The sequence below is a fragment of the Vollenhovia emeryi genome, unplaced genomic scaffold (assembly GCF_000949405.1).
Source record: "Vollenhovia emeryi isolate VEMERY1.0 unplaced genomic scaffold, V.emery_V1.0 DF939124.1, whole genome shotgun sequence".
Taxonomy (NCBI): Eukaryota; Metazoa; Arthropoda; class Insecta; order Hymenoptera; family Formicidae; genus Vollenhovia; species Vollenhovia emeryi.
In genome coordinates, this window is record NW_011967242.1 from 2,445,083 (window position 1) to 2,462,348 (window position 17,266).

General features: G+C 39.1%; 2 protein-coding genes across 7 annotated transcripts in view; one reads left to right on the plus strand and one right to left on the minus strand.

Annotated features, from left to right (window-relative positions):
- The window catches only part of LOC105569439 (sodium-independent sulfate anion transporter-like), an 11,091-nt gene extending 873 nt beyond the window's left edge, over positions 1–10,218 (minus strand). The window contains exons 1-12 of one of the 2 annotated variants that reach the window (XR_001009508.1): positions 9,244–9,990; positions 8,465–8,727; positions 7,629–7,813; positions 7,024–7,219; positions 6,690–6,910; positions 6,403–6,547; positions 5,629–5,793; positions 5,097–5,258; positions 4,447–4,587; positions 3,714–3,859; positions 2,757–2,918; positions 410–1,118 (exon numbers count right to left, since the gene is read on the minus strand). Coding sequence is in view for 1 of the 2 variants with exons in the window: in XM_012025908.1 (XP_011881298.1) it covers positions 975–1,118; positions 2,757–2,918; positions 3,714–3,859; positions 4,447–4,587; positions 5,097–5,258; positions 5,629–5,793; positions 6,403–6,547; positions 6,690–6,910; positions 7,024–7,219; positions 7,629–7,813; positions 8,465–8,468 (1,671 nt within the window). In the remaining variant the exon portion in view is untranslated. Of the gene's footprint in view, positions 1–11; positions 1,119–2,756; positions 2,919–3,713; positions 3,860–4,446; positions 4,588–5,096; positions 5,259–5,628; positions 5,794–6,402; positions 6,548–6,689; positions 6,911–7,023; positions 7,220–7,628; positions 7,814–8,464 lie in introns of those variants that run through there. The other variant, XM_012025908.1, reaches the window with a different exon arrangement.
- Positions 1–17,266, plus strand: part of LOC105569438 (allatostatin-A receptor-like) — an 81,254-nt gene that overhangs the window by 3,081 nt on the left and 60,907 nt on the right. For 2 of the 5 annotated variants that reach the window (XM_012025904.1, XM_012025903.1), the window contains exons 1-2: positions 11,021–11,192; positions 12,077–13,182. The exons of 1 other annotated variant lie outside the window; for it this stretch is intronic. In XM_012025904.1, the coding sequence (XP_011881294.1) occupies positions 13,064–13,182 (119 nt within the window). In that variant the 5' untranslated portion in view covers positions 11,021–11,192; positions 12,077–13,063. Of the gene's footprint in view, positions 1–10,405; positions 10,453–11,020; positions 11,193–12,076; positions 13,183–17,266 lie in introns of those variants that run through there. 2 more of the 5 variants (XM_012025905.1, XM_012025907.1) reach the window with 2 other exon arrangements.

Here is a 17,266-nt window from a genome sequence, read left to right on the forward strand (position 1 = left end):
TTTTTAAATAATTATTTCAATGAGAAATTTTTAATCATCACCCAGGAGGTACTATAATTGACGCGTTTTTTTAAGTGGTTTCCCCAGTACACTGGGGAAACGCGTCAATTATAGTACCTCCTGGGTGACGTGGAAATCTATTACTAAAACTATTCTCGTCAATATAATTAATATTCGAAAATTAAAAATTTCTCATTGAAATAATTATTTAAAAAGATGTTAAACATATCACGTTTTAGAAACTGACATTTGGCAGTCAAGGGACACGCAACGGAGTCGGATTACCGATACGTCGTACCTGAAGCTGAGCGTCGCACGCTTGGTTACGGTTGTTTAATGACTGGAGTAGGGGGTGATAGGCGGTACTCGCGAAAATCGGCCGAAATGAGCAGTTCGTGGACAGCTCTGCCTTAAGTGAACTTCGTGCGAACGTATCTGATAGGCACGCGCCGGCGTTGCCTCGGAGAGAAACGCCGCGAAAAATATTCAGCGTTCACGAAATAAGGAGGAACGCGACGAAGATGTCTGACATTCACAGATTGCATTGTATTCCAGTTGGAATCTAATCCATTTGCCTCGATACTTGTGCATTTCTTCGCGCTTCTCTCTCTCTCTCTCTCTCTCTCTCTCTCTCTCTCTCTCTCTCTCTCTCTCTCTCTCTCTCTCTCTGTCTGTCCTTCTTCTTCTTCTTCTCGAACAGGACGCATACTTGTTTCATTTTAGTTAAAGGTATAAATAGCCCGCGTATGACGCGAGGAAATTTAATAAGTCGCGAGCTCTCGGCTGTTTTTGAAAAGGAAACATCTGCGATATAACGCGAGGATTAATCCGGGTTTAATTAAAGTCTAATAATACCCGGCGGTCATATTTATTTAAAAAAAAAACACCTCGCGGTATATCTGTCTGTGAACCCAGGCGGCCCGCATTCAGATTCGTGAGCGTGCGAATGGGGAGGGAAAAAGAAGATCCACCCCTCAGCCATGATTACCGCTATCTTCCTTGACGTTTAATAATTCCGGCGCCACGACCTTCAGAGTCGCGTTCACGTTCTCGTTGCAATTACTGCAGACAATTGTTTGCCCACGTACCGAAAGGTCCCTCGCCAGAAGCTTGACGTTCTGCAAAGACGATCGATTTTATGTTAATTACCGCGCGGTGCGAGTTCGCCGTGCGGATGAGGTCTGGCTTCCGCGCGCGTGGAATATAAGATATTTTCAAAATTAGAGCCGGAATATAAGGTATCTTCAAAATTAAAATCGACGAGGACGAAGCGCGAAAAACCGGACGCGTATCGTTCTCGAAGGCCCCTTTGCTTCTCCGCGAGGTTTCCGCCGGGAAATTTTGTTTGCAACATTCACGCAATGCGCACACACAACGCGCTAAGAACTTAGAGAACGATGACAATAGCGCGTTAGCATGTGCGACGCGCTGTTTGCTGAATAAACCTCGCCGCGCTGTATCGAATCGTCCACGTATGCTCATCCAGCTGCCTGTTTGCACAAACGATTGGACGAACAAATAGATTTTTCGCTGATAAAATTGTCAGTTTTCTTATCGACACGTTTAATAGCGACCGTATATAAAATCTGTAAACCTTGTCATCGTCTTGAGATGACTTGACTTTCTGATTGCGGCAAACGTGTACGTGACATTATTTTACAATTTTCGCACAGGAATTATGTTTGTTAAAACTTGTCACGCGCAGATGTTTTAATTTATTTTTAATCGATCGACATTGTTGTTGCTTTATTATAAATTCTCATAAACTGCCCCCGTACATCTGCACGCGACTCTTTGTCCCTTTAGCGTAACAATTTGATTTTTCAGTCCCATTTTGTTTAAATATACTTATTGGAAATAGAAATCTCCGAAAATTGATTTTACTTGTTAAAAAACTCGATACAGGCAGCTATCGTATAGTTAATTGACGGCAAAATTAACTTGTCGTTTTAATAGACCTACACGGGAAAGAAGATGTTGAATTAAGCGAAGTGAAGTTGCACGAATTAAACGTTAACGTCACGGGCTGCAACAAACACAAACGTTTCACTCAATTGTATTCGCTGTGGATTTTAATTTTAGGCACTTAACTAAATATCCAGATTATTAAGACAACAATCTGACGTTTTTCATTTATTAATACTGACGTTGTTTCAACGACTCTATTTCAATTACTCTGGTCTTGTTGACACAACATCTTTTTTTTCCGTGTTGCAATGTGTATCGTTGCTAATGCATCGTTCCCTATGATTCTAATCGAATCGTTTATTTAATGATCCGAGGGGGAAACCGCTGAGGGCATTGTGGTGCACAAGAATTTGCGGCATTACTGGGCATTACTAGGGCATTTTTTGGGGCATTATAAAGATAAAATAAGACAAAATAATCAATTTGAAACGTAAAAGCCACTTGGGACCTGGCACGGGTGGAGGTGGCCAATTAAATTACTAAGTGAATCCAGATCAAATAAGATAAAATAGGATAGAATAAGATAAAAGAAGGTAAATAAGACAAAATAAGATAATAAGATAAAGTAATGGGACATTAGTGGGCATTGGTGTACGAGATTTTGGCCAGCGGTTTCCCCCTCGTATAAATGATCTTAATACGTAGCGGATTAATTTTAATTGTTATTCCAATCGATAAGGAAATCGACACCGTTCGGTTATCGTCATTATCTCCGTGCTCGCGTTCTTTCTTCGAATCCGCCCGAAGAAGCGTCTTATTTCATTGGCATCTTTCGCTTGATTGCTTACCTTGGCGACCGTAACATCGAGCCTCTTCAGGTTCTTACAGTCGAGTATCACGTTGCATTCGCTCTCTCCGGAAAGCTTCATTATGTTAGCACGCAGACGCTCCGCCGCGGGAAAGGCTACTGCTTCCTCGGGCACGATGACTATCACAGTTTCCCCTTCGATCTGCATCCGAGACAAAGAAAAACAAGATACGGTATCGTACACGCTCATACTCGCGGCTAGTCGCTGTTTAGTGGGAAAATATTCCGGACCGTTGAGAAAACACGTACGTCCAGCGGCGATATTTTTTAAACTGGCCCTTTGCCAGTTTAAAAAGATCCGCTGTTTAAGTACACGCGAATCTGTTTCGTGACCGGGAATTCAATAAAGCTGCATGCCAAGTAGTTTACACGGTAAAATACAGCGCTGAAGGTATTTGAAGGTGGAATTTTTTTAAACATTTTTACAAGAAGGAAAGGTCAAAAAGGGACCAAGTATCGAGGGACGTATCAATTTCACCGGTTCGCTTAGTTACGGTAGATTAATCTGACGAGGGATGATGGGTCTCGGCTACGTTTAAACGATCCCAGCATGATTAAATTGGATCAAGCTGCAAATACAGCGTCAGCTTGATTTTTAAACGACAGCGTCATTTTGCGTTGCAATAATATCTGTTGAATACGTATTCTTCTCTCTCGTATCGATCGTGTCAAGAGAACGACGACCGTTATTTAATTCTGGACGTTAAAATTATTGCGAACCGAGTACAAATACCACCCTCTGAATACATTAGAACGTAGAAGATATTTGGCTACGGAATTATTCAATATTTACAGAGTTACATTTTTCATATTAATAAAGTGAGATTTTTATTCAATTGTTTTTTTGCTTGGCAAGTAACGACGGTAATCGCAATGGTAAATTAGCGACGTGAAATTCTTTGATAAGGATCTATACGGTAATCTGTTATCACTGTACCTGTTCAATTTTCGTCCGAACGGAAGGCCGCGCTGAGAAATACAGCAACGCTACTAGGTTAACAACGATGCCAATCAAGATACCGTACTCCAACCCAAGAAAAACACACGGGACCAATGTCAGCATCATTACACCGAAATCGATCTCTAAAACAATATTTACAGACACTCCCATATTAGTATATGTTTTCAAAACAAGATTAAACCACCTTCGTATCGATGTATTTACCAATTAATTATTTTTATTCTTTTTTTTTGTATAAAAACGTCTTTCTCGAGGACCATCAGTCCGGCGGCAATAAAATTGCAATTTTAATTAACGATAAGACTCGTTTAGAACATTCTAATTTAATGCGCGAAATTATCTACACGTCTACTCACGCGAAATGGCTCGCCCGCAACCGATATCGCCGGGTCCGCCGCGAAGCTGCGGATGAGCTCGAGATGAAGCCCGTGACAAAAGTTAACGGAAACGGGTGGCGCTACTCCGTCTTAACAACAAATGCCACCAAGGGCGCGCTCGAGCATTATTGTTTCGCGCGGGCTTTTCGAGAACAAATGCGCCCCACGAATGCATCCCGAGTGTGGGTGGTGCTCTCGCTGACGCAAGCTCGCTTTTGTGCGGCGTGCACCATTGACGCCACGCTGGTTAGATCGCGCACAGGTGAATCGGACAGGGGAAAGAGAGAGGGAGAGAAAGCAAGTAGAAAGGAGGATAGATATGCGGAACTTACTTCTGGCGCGCCACAGCATGGCGTACGTTGAGAAATCGAGCATGTAGTACATGGCGCATATGATGAGACCGGCTAGCGTTGCTTTCGGTATGAAGCGAAAAGTAGAGGTCAAGAGACCAACCGCGAGCAATACCAAACCACCTGAAAGAGTCGTCGTAATGAAGCAATGCTCCGAGGAACAAAAAGAGATATCCTCGCTATAAAATTAAGAGATTTCCGAGGGAGAAACCGTCGAGCAAAATGTACACCAATGCCCACTAATGCCCAGTGGCCGTTACTTTATTTTATTATCTTATTTTATCTTTATAATGCCCCAGCAAGGCCTAATACTCAAAAAATGCCCCCAAAAATGCCTAGTAATGCCGCAAATCTGTACACCACAATGCCCTCAGCGGTTTCCCCCTCGGATATTTCTCTGCTCCAATCTTCGGGAAGGCTATTCGATTTTTGATTTAGTTGTGACTTTACGATAAAATCATGCATTTCATATTTTAAACAGAAAGTGTTAATTTTGTATCAAAAACTTGAATTAAATATTCTGTAGCAACTCTCAAGTACGTTGTGAGATACGTTTGCATAATCGAGTCGATTAGGATTCAAATTAGTGTACACCGAAGACGAAAGTGATAAAATTTGTGTTCGCCATTTACCTGTAAATATTCCCCCCAGTGTGGTTTTAACGCCTGACGCATGATTGACGGCCGTTCGTGTGAAAGATCCTGTAACTGGCATCGAGCGAACGAACGATCCGAAAACATTGCAGAATCCTAGAGCGATCATTTCCTGCGTGGCGTCCAAAGATTTGCCCTTTGCTAAAATAATTATTCAATTATCCTCCTCGAGTCAAGTACAGACTCGACTTTAACGATTCTCGGAAATAACAATGCGTAAAGTGGGATCCCGATCGAGCAAACGAGTGGAGAAAAACATAAATGATCCACTTAATTGGCTCAATTTTGCGCTTCGTATTCGTTGACGCTCATTTGTTAGGCCTGGATTCTACTTCGTGTAAGTAAAAAAGGACAATGCTCTTACATCGGTAAAAGTTAATGGTAAAATCGTGCGTTTTTAAGTCAAAGCGTGAAAAGTGTCGTACGAAAAAGTCTCTCTCGCTATAAAACCCTTACTCCCCGAAATCGTGTGAAAGCAATAGCGGTAATTGAATGATAAAAACTTAATTACCAAACGCTTTCGCGATGGCTATGTGCTCGATAGTTGATACGACCGGTATCGTGAAGAGCGTCGTTCCCATTGCGGTAGTCATTTCCACAAAGTTGTACGTTTGATTCTGAAAGGTCGTCGAAAACGGCGGAGGTGCGAACGGTGGCAAACCCTGCCCCATTGTGCCTGCAACGCTTTGTCTGTTATTCGCGTTTTAATCCGCTATATCAGCGCGTGAAAGATATATTTTCTCGTGATATCTGCCCATATGAAGCCAAGTCTTTTTTTTAACAGTACAATCTCGAAACGGGAACAAACCACATTTCGCGATTTGAGCGATGAAAACAAACTTATTCTTTATCGTAAGCGTCGTATAACATTGAGCTTTGCTCCCAGAAAGGAACGTTATAACTGATAAATGTTGATAATAATTTGAAAGATTGTAAATTAATCTTAAACAGTTTTAACCGCACTGAACATACGTTTAACAAATCGATTTTCGATACGAAAGGAGGTTCATCGATATCGAAGGTTTCAAAATTCGATGATTAATTAACGGCAACAAAATTTATTATCGCGAATTTATTCCGCAACGCGCATCGATAACACAATAAATCTTCTAAACTCAATTCCATAAGTGTGGAATTTGTAGAGAAACGTCAAATGAAAGATAATTGATTAAAATTATCTGGTGACTAATTACCGCGTTCAATTGCCTTCAAAGCCTATTTTAGATCAATAAATTAATCACAATTTAGAAAACGCCAATATTAAACAAACGATTTATCTACTTACCCGTTAACTTGAAAGGCTCTAGACCTTTAGTGTAAAAAATATACGCCATGACAGTGCCTGCGATTACGACTAACGCATTGCGGGACAAACCAATAAGCCATCCTATTTTATGCAAGATTGTTCCCGTACGCCGTCCTGGTGTACTCTATAGTTAAAAAAAAATACAAATAATATCCCCTTCCGGCATACGAAATTATTGCCTTCTTGCGAGAGATGCGAAATCTGACTGGAGCGAGAATTAGTTTTCGTTTTCGAAGAACCTGTGCCTTTGCTTGTGGATTTTGTACCTTGAGCAAAACCAACACGATGATTGTAACAATTCCCAACAGTGTATCTTGATATCGGATCTGATTAAGATTCTTAAAGATTTCTATCACAGAATCCAGAAAACTCTCGGTTCTACCAGGAATGCCCAAGAGTGACTTAAATTGGGAAGACGCTATGTTGATCGCCGCAGCCGATGTAAAGCCAGTAATTACAGGAAGCGATATGAAGTCCAATAAAAAGCCTTGGGGGGGGAAAAAACAAAAAGGATACATTTATGCAGCAGCGATTATGAATTACTTTTTAAATTGTTACGCATACGTATATTTTACTTTGGAATGTATTAAAAAGACATACCTAAATTTAAAATTCCTAAAAGCGCAATGATGCATCCTTTCAAAAAAGCGATTAGTACAGCCATGTCAGCGCCATATTTTACGACCAACGGTTGAACCATGGTAGCCATAATGGCTGTTGGACCGATAGTGATGTTTTCGCATGAACCAAAAATGATATATATAAACGATGCCATGAATGCTGAGTACAGTCCATACTGTAACAAAGTACTGCTGTTGAAAACGGACGTCATTAATGAAAAATCATGCATGTCTCGATAATTATGCAGTTAAACGGCATTAGTATTGCAACGGCAATAGATACCGAAAGCAATGTACTTGAAGGAAATGTTCTCATTTTGTGCATCGGTACACAGGCATTAAAAAGAATTTTAATATCACTTGAAAGATAACGCTCTTTTAAATGATACATTTGATTTAAATGTAAGGAAGTGTTATTGAGTTGTGCCGAGAAAGCAAAACTTATTTCTTGCCGCGCGTCGATTTATTTTCACAATCAGAGTATCTCTTAAAAATTTATAACCGAGGAACGTTTATTTTATGTGTTATGGGATGATACGATACAAGATTTATACGGCGGCCCGCTCTCTTTTTCGTGATCTTTACCTCAGGATTTAAACCGGCGACAGTACCGTAAGCGATGCCCTGCGGCACGGCGGTGAGACCGACCGTGATGCCAGCCAATGCATCCTGCAAGAGCCACGTGGGCCTGTATCGCGGCAGCCAGTCGAGAACCGGCAATCTTCGCACAACATACTTGCCGCATTTATCTTTCCCGTACCATTTGGCCACTGCAAGCAGATTCAGCCTTATTTTTTCGCGATGCAAGCGACTTTATCGCGGCTACTCACAACGTCGAATAAGATAAGGTGCGATCAGATGTCTTTCTCTCTTTTTTTTTAACATTTCTTCGCGGACATTTTTTATTTCTTTGGATTTTTAAAAAATTAGTCTATCAAAGAAATACATTAATCTTTCATGAATTTATTAAGCAAGTTTTATTAAAAATATTATGTGTAATTATTTCTTTTAGTCTACTAAAGTCTTCTTTTCTTAATCTCATTTGAGTTTATTTGTATTTAGTTGTACGATTCGAATTCACTGCATTATTCTGATTATACAATTTTGTATAAATTTAAAATCGCACGAACAAATTCTAAATTGCGTGCATCATATTTTACATTTCCGAACTCTACGCTCTAGTTTTTCTAAAGATTAAATTGTTGACCGATGAAGTTTTGCGGACTGTTAAATTTCAAAATAGTGCACGGGAAAAAGAAGAAGTCGTTGATATATATCTAACGCGAGTAACCGTCGAATGACTAAAAATAACACACAGAGAAAAAGTGTTATCTGAGCGCCTTATTCAGCGGTGTAATCTCGTTTAGCATTCCGTGGATTCAATTTTCGCTCGGGTCATTTACTTATAACATATCACTTACTCATCCACTTAGTTCTCCAATTGAGATCTTGATACAACGAAATAGCGAGGGCAATGGGTCCCGCGAGACTCGCTGGCGAAATACTTTCCAAATCTACACGTAGCGATGTAATCCACTTTTGACGAGAGAAAAAAGCAGGCGGGAGAGGAAAAGGGAAAATAATCCGCTCTGTTTGCGATCTCGCTCGACACAACCTGAATTCCTCTGCTCACTCACTTCTGCACCGTAAATCGCCCCGTTTTGGTTCACTAATCTGTCCACCTCTAATTGTGCAGAAAAATTACACGTGTCGCGATAATTTCGCACAGTTTATTTTGAAAACGAATGATAAAGAAATTTCCTTTAAACACTTTCGTGTCAACAGCAATTAATTCTTGCGCGATCAGCGGTATTGTGTGCTAAACGAAGCGTGTTCGTTAAAATTTATTACAAAATGGATAAAATAATTTCTAAACTAACCAAAATCACCAATTCAACTCGCTACAACGTTATAATTATAATGAACACTTACATATTGATCCATTGTAGTAAGAAATAAAGAAATTATGCGACATATGAATTAAGAAGATTGACGAAAAGTAATTAAAATTAAAAGATGTTAAAAAGATTTAGTTACTTCGATGTAATACACGTCTATGGAACTTTTAATACAATCAATCGATTTTTTTCAATTCAGTTGAACAAATAAAAAGAACTTGGATGATCGTCGATGTTTTAGTTCGATTACTTCACCATTTCAAATTGAGTTACAAGATTTAATGTTTTTATATCTCACGTACCATAAAGTATATAAAACTCCGAGAGAGACGATTAATGAAAAATATTCCTTCTCACTGTATTATATAAACTGAGATTTAGAAACAGAAGCACGCACTGATTCAATGGGGCAACCGGCAGCGTCGGCTAAACCGGTTCTCCATTCTACACAGAGCACACACAGCGCACACTCGGTACTGAATGTGCGATTCCATTGACAGATGTTTCATGCCGACTCACAGCGCTCGGCCGGTATTATGTAAACGCGGCTCGTATGACTATCATCGGACATCGTCTCTTATTAGAGATAAAAATTAACAATGAGCTATTTTTAACTCATTGTCAAATATAATTAATCGCGGCAGGCGATGCGAATGCACAGAAAGTCACTGGGGTTTATCGCCTCCTAAAGTCACAAGGAGCCGCAAAAGTGCTGCATAGAGACGTCCAAGTCGGAGCCCGGTTTTCAGTTCATGAAATTAGGAGAAAGATTATACGTTAGATGCCGATTCGGGCTGTGACATCCGAAATAAGAATAGATTATAAATCAGGTCGTGGAAATCCCGTTGAGTTACACTTTCTCACTTTCTCAATGAAATCTCTCACTCGCGAATCGCGCGATCTAATAACCCGACCGAGTCGTTCCTGCGAAAAGGAAGGCCTCTCGATTGCCGCACAATTGACATGACCGATACGAGGCCGGTTCGTGAGCGGAAATGCCCGTTCGGAATTGCAGTGCCACGTTGAAATAGATAACAGCCGTTTATGGAAACTTGCGATATCGCGGACTCTTCGAGAACGACGGCTCTGTTTCTCCTTCCGTCTTCAGCTGCGGACGGGAGCGCATTGCTGCTCAGAGAGGGGAGATACCCGTTATATTAAGCGAAACTCACGCAAGACTTTGTCACGCGCAACGAGATTGCTGAATTTTGATTATACATTATGCAATAGCCACGATAGGGAGCACATTTAATATAATATATTTGCGAACCTACGATACTGTGCCACTGTAATAATCGTTATCTACGATATCTCGCGATATTTTTAAATTTTATTTGACCAACTCCGAGATAACCGAGAGCAGTGCAAAGCGATTAGCGCAATTAGAAACACACTGCGATTTGTTATCGAAACTCTTTCTCCCTCTTTGGCACAAAGATAAAAGAAATTACATGCAAATTTGGAGAGATTACGCCTCCCGAAGTTTCTCCGTTCTTGACAGCGAAGACACTGTAAGTTTTCTCGCGTGTAAAAGTCAGGCGTAAATATCGCGCCGATATCGCATCCGTTTTTATCTCCGTTTCGAACTTCCGCTCGCATCTCTCCCGCCTTCTTCTTATTACTCCGCTACGATCCTCCGCTTATTTGCGCGAAACAAAACACGGCGTTCCGCGCCGCGCTGCCGGCGCGGCGGAGAAATTCCGCCCGCGCGGATTCCATAAATCGCGGCCGAATGCCCGCGATTCTGGCGCGCCTTTTTCCTACGGGAAAACGCCGCGGCGATAAATCACGACGGCGCTTACCACCTCGATCGCGTCGTTTTCGCGCGGGGCTCCATAGAAAACGCGCGTGGCGCGAGAGCCCTCGATTTCTTTCTCGGTGTCCTCTCCTCCAGCAGCGGGATGACGCGTCGCGACGCCACCGGGGACCGAAGGAGGAGCGACGACGCGGGGCTGCGACGACGAGGGTGCAACGCCTGCGCGACGTCGTTGGCGCGCGTCCACGGGGTGTCGACGATGAATGGGCTACCGGCGCTCCTCAGTGCCGCGCGAAACAGCGAAACTCATCGTCGCGACGCTATTCCGCACGCAAATCAAATGTATCAAACGTGCCACCGCATCGAGAGAAACGCGTTGTGAACCTTTCGGAGAAAACCGCGATCTCCCCGTTCGTTATACAGTCACATTGATATTTCGGTCGATGCGCGCAAACGTTCCATCGCGCCGTAATATATACAGCTTGACGCACAAAGGTATATGTCGCAGTCGTTATTTATCAGTTTGTATGTTTTTTTATCGCGTCTGCATTTAATCCGCTTGTATTTGAGTTATGAATTTTTATTTTTATTTTACCACCTATCTCTGAGGCGATTAAAACTTTAATCGGTTTAATATATCGCGAAAATGCAAATTGCGTCTGTCGTTTGTCATATGATCGCGCTAAATTGTTTATTTGTCGACACTATTTTGTGTCTAAACTGACGAAACCGTGGCATTACAAATACTACAAGAATTTCGTTTGAGACAAAGCTGATTTGTCAATTATTCAATCATAATTTTGGTTCGATATTTAATAGATGATTCGTTAACGCTCTTGAAAATGTTCGTTTATCTCCTTACTTTTTGAGATTTATTGTAATCTCATATCACAATTACATTGTCGCTTTCACGTGCGCAAAAAATCTATGTACAAATTTATTGCATTTATCAATTAGATACGTGTTTTATGTTCGCGTATTAATCGATAACTGCAACGCTTATCTCGTCACGTCTTTTAATTGATACGTGAGAAATTTAATAATCATGCAATCATTAATTCACATTGAAGTAACCCTTGACAAGATTGGAAAAAAACCATGTTTTAATTTCTAACTTATCTAATCTAGTATATTTTTATGGATGCGCAAACGATACGATCATTTTCCACCTTTGCTAGAAATATGAAACGGAGATTTGCAAACATTACGGTATTTTAATTTTTTGGTCCGCTATTATTGCTATTATATCCGATATTTATTTATTCGACATTTAAAAGTCACTATTTTATGACCGTTTTATTAAAATAGCGAACCTTTTGTCACAAAAATTAACGTGGGAGTTTCGACAAATTAATATGCAATAAAATTTAACAATTCAGGAGTAAAAAAAAACTTCAGGCGAGAAATAGAAATAATTAACTGGAACATTAATAACGTTCGTCGATCACGCGGACGTCCGACGTAACAGAATGGCAGAAAGTGACAAAGGAAGAGCGTCTCAGCATTTTCAAGAAATTCGCGTCGCAGAAATGTTACGTCAGGTGCCAACATCATTGAATTTATAAATTACCCGCATAAATTTGATGGGGGACATTACTTGAGATCCGTATTGTGCGACGAAAAAGAGTTCTCCGCTACGAATTTGCGGTGACTGCAAGGCCAGCAGCCGCATCGGATGCAAAGTGCGCGAAAGAGTCGCCTGAGGAATGCTTACGCTCAAGAAAATAATCACGTTCGAAGGACAATGTGCGGAACGTAATAATGGACACACGACGTAATTTTGTATTACGTCGTTAATCGTTGCTGCGTGATTCATCATCCGGCAGAAAAGCTGTGCGAGTCGAGACGTCTCTCTCGCGATTACGAGGTGACGAAAGAGAGGAAGGGGATCGGTGAATTAATGCAAAATTTTCGTGACAGCGACATAATAACTAGTCTGTGCCCGACAACAAATACGATAACGACGTCGGTCTACCGGCGTGTGATTGCGGGGAAATAAATTTGCACGTGGCGGACAATTAAGTCGGCTAGTCGTTACCGCAGTGCGCGTTAACGCGATGTGCGCCCGTGTTCTATGCATTCGACGGGTGGTCTCGACGCGCTAATAAGACAGTTGAAGAGAAACGAGGAGATTTTAATCTTGGCGAGTGGTGCGCCCGCCTCATTTCACCCGCAGTGCTATTTGTCGGCGGAAGAAATTCATTAAGGCGACTTAGTCCATCATTATTCCGCACGTCGCCGCGGCCGAAGCGCATCGGTGACGGATTAGCGGGGGACGGTGGTGCAAAACGTGCAAAACGAAGGTGGCAAGCTATCGTGTCGCGCCGCGTCTCCCGTTTGTACCCGCGATCTCGAAATTCCTCGTCATGAGCATCCTAATGTACATTGTCCGAAGCGAGTATGAGGGATCGCCGGGGGAGACCGCGAGGCAAAACGCCGTAATGGCACGTACGCAAATCGATTTTGTCGGCCAGGATGCAACGAGGTGAGCCGGATTTCTCAACAACTCGTAATTGGAATTAATATTGTCCGATTAGCTGTTTACTTGATTTATTTTACGCATTTACGTGTCATATTATTGGGTTATTATTGTGGCCGTGCCTCTCCTTCCTCCGTATTTAGTACGATACTCCTAAATTTACACGTCTGTCGTACTGTATTGCATTTACATTCGCAATTAATTAGTATTGATTTATATTTTTATCAGGTAAACTATAATTGCGTTAAAAAACCGGGCTTTGCTTTGCAGAAGAATAATGAAATGAGACTTGTGGTCTTTTATAATCCGAGAAATATGCTCTTAGAAAGTAATATGCTATGTATTCGGTTTGTATTATTCTCTTCGTATAAGAACTTACCGCATCACATATCCTAATTTTTTACATTAGGGTCGGAAATGCAATTCCCGTTTTCTGTTCTATTGTGCACTTTTTCATAGACACGAGTGTGTGGCACTTAACTAGTATTAAGACTCCTGTTGCATACTAATTAGTGACTCCGGACAAGAGAGATAATGGAAGGCCTTAAACTAGCATTTAATATTCCATGTGAAAGGTTCATTCAACTTTATTACAAGTTTTAGAAAAGAGAATGTTAGGTTTGCTTCTGCTTCCCGCATATTTAATAACTTATTTTGCAAAATATGTTGGAAAAAGATTATACAAAATACAGATAATAAAAGATGCAATTTATCGACACAGTACTTCCGCAAAGATTTTCTGTTCTTCCTCATTTTCGTGTACTTTATCTAAGAATATAAAGTTAAAAATATCATTACACATGTCTACGTGTCAAAAGCAATATTATTTTATAGAAAACTATCGGATTACTCGCAGTTTCGGGTTTATTGTCCGCACAGTATCGTAATTTTTTCTATCAATTCTTTTTATATCAAATTTTTACTCTGTTTTTTTTGTTGAAATTCATATTAATAAATTGAATTTGTATATAAAGTTCAATCAAGCATATACACCCTTTGCCGTCGATAATCAACGATAAAATAGAAACAAGTGGTGATATCCTTCAATTTTATCTGTATTTTTGACTATAAATACAAACATGGAAGATTTTGCCATTTTTCGTTCCATTGCTATTCGAGATATGTCGTCTCTTGAAACAGTGACATTTTATATAAATTGCACAAATATTATTGATATGTGATAAAATAAAAATTTATTGAATCCTGTTGAGTAATAAAAAGTAATAATAGTCGCACGCGAGATTATTTTATTCCATGCTGGAGCTCAAAAGTGGATGTTTCCATTAAAATCCGATTTAGACCTATTCATAGAAACAAAGATTTTATTTCATGGAATTAATATACATGTCGTATTATTTATAGCGAAACTCAATGTAAGTTATTACGAACGGGGGTGTTTTTACATAGAATTTATATGGCTGTAAGGATCATAATTTTCAGAATGGGATTAACAGACGCTAAAATTTCTAACGTCATTTGCAGATCCTGCGGGAGATTAAGATGCATAATTCGGAGATTAGGGTAGGCAGTGTTTAAGACAGTCACATATATTTCAGTTTAATTTCGCGGTACCAAAATAATTATCGTTATATCTGCTCTCCTGCGGAAGTTATGACTTTACCGAAGTATTACATATCATTGCCATTCATCGCAACCGTAAATAAACTTCATTTCTCGAAATAAGAAAGTTAGTATTGACATGAAATATACGAGGAGGAGCAACGTATTACTGTATTAATATGCTATATTTGAAGTACTTTGCATATATTTCCATATTGATTCGAAAATTATCTACGAAGTATCTTTCAAAAAATATTATTTAATAAAGAAAATTAAAAACTTTTATATTATTTTATTAAAATTATTAATACTATACAATATTAATTTATAAATAATAAATTACTGGAATTACTGGAAAACATCTAATTTTTAAGTATAAAATTAAAATTCTTTTAATACAAGTTTCATATTTATTTAACCGTTATCCATTGTACTTGTATCTACATATAATATCAATATAAAATTTTTATAAAATTATTCAATCATGCTAAACTGATGCAATATTTGTCCATCTGTTATACAAAAAGTCATCCGTTTTTTCCGCTAGACTACCTGAATTAATTCTAACGAGCCGCGAGATATGGTTCTCCAATAGTGTCCCAACTTTTGCCTCTCCATCACTTTTTATACTAGTTTTGAAACTTTTCTACCGAGTAATTTTGCATACAGCTGAAATTACTTGAAAGCAAATGCGGAGCATTTGTAAACGGTGTTCTTAGAATCTTTAAAATCAAAGATGAAAATTTACAACATAACGTATATTTATTCATCTATTTTCATATTAAAATTTATTTTGTTTTAATATTTAAATTCGTATAGCATCTCTGCTTATTCATTTCTTATATTATATTTATCTTATTTGCTGTTGAATATCAATTATGTTAATTCATATTAATTTAATCTCAACTTCGAATTTTTACGAACAGTTTTGTGTATTAATTTTAAGACATAAATTTTTTAAACTATTATTTCTGCTTTTGCCTCAAATCATAATTTTCCGTTTACATAGGAAAGAAGGAGCTTGAAAAATTCGAGACACGAGTTCTGTTTTAGTATCATATAACCCTGCAAATATAGTATAGTCTCTTACCGAGACTAAACTGTAAATATAATTTTTTTATTTTTCTTTATACAGTGACGAGTATAAAAATGACCATATAATAAGAAAAATTAATAAATTTAAATTACAAATCAACAAATTTAAATGTACTTCATATATTTATATTGTACATACTTTGCCTTGATATTTTTCATTATTTTTTACCTGATACAATGTGCGATTCAATTTTACGTCTTGCATAAGAACGCAAAGTAACAATACGCAAATGATACTGTCGTTATCCACACCAGAGTTTATCGAACTTGTCCTGCGTAAGCTGTAGATAACTTTTGACGTTTCAAAACCCATCGAATGAACACATCTGTTAAAACGTCAAAAGTGATACGATCGCTATTATTTTTTTCTACGCTTGAGGATATCGCAGTAATTTATTTGTTGAAAGAGTGATACGTGTAGAGATCGAGCCTTACACACCATTGAGTTATTAAAAGAAAGAACACAACTCCCTGGTCAATAACCCCCAGGCCATAAAGTTAATTTCAAATCGATCCCGTCGCCACTTTACTTCAGCTTTTACGTAATTGCTAATAATCACATAGCTATTATTAATTATTTGCGCAATTAAACCTAAATCTGAACATATGATGAATAGATTTACTTAACACGTAACCGCGGATTAGCGATACAGTAACATTACACGGAAAAAAAAGATTTGCTATGACAACCAAAAACCCTGCTAGTCTAGCAAATTTACCGCCGTAATATACGGACAGCCAGTTTGCTATGTTGCGTAATCAAATCGCAAAGCTGCATAGGATTAGTAATTATATCTAATAAAATTTGATGTTACAGCACGGTAGATTTGTTAGTAGAGCAAAGATGATTCTTTACTACAACCAATGGAAAAGACAGCTTGGTACATGTAACTAATTTTTTTGCTGTTACATAAAAGAAAATTAGGTGTATTAATAAATCCTATTATAGCAAAATTATTAGTTACGCCAACAATTAAAATTAGGTAAAGTAATGCTCATTAAAACATTTACTCTGCAATTATTATTGTGGCGATCGCAATATGCACGGAAAAAACTGATTTAGTTGATTCAGCAAATCTATAGTTTGCTGAACAAAATTAAACGTTTTAAAGAAGTAAATTTGCTAATGCAGCGAAGAAGTCGTGTGTAAGAGCAATCGTTACTTTGTTCATCAAACAAATCGATTTTTGCTGAAATTATCTTAGTTACTGCAACAAATCATTTTCGCTAAGTGCGAGACGTAGCTAGCGCCAGCCTCTGAGTAGTTCGCCGACCGCCGCTAGGCCGCGCATGGTGGCGGCCAAAAACTCGGAAGCAAAATTCAGTTTCGTAGGGTATAAAGGGAGGCGTGGAAGCCAGGGCAAGCAATCCAAGCAATTTACAAAAAATAAATTGCCATTTCTTACGGCGGGAGGCTTCCACGCCTCCCTTTATA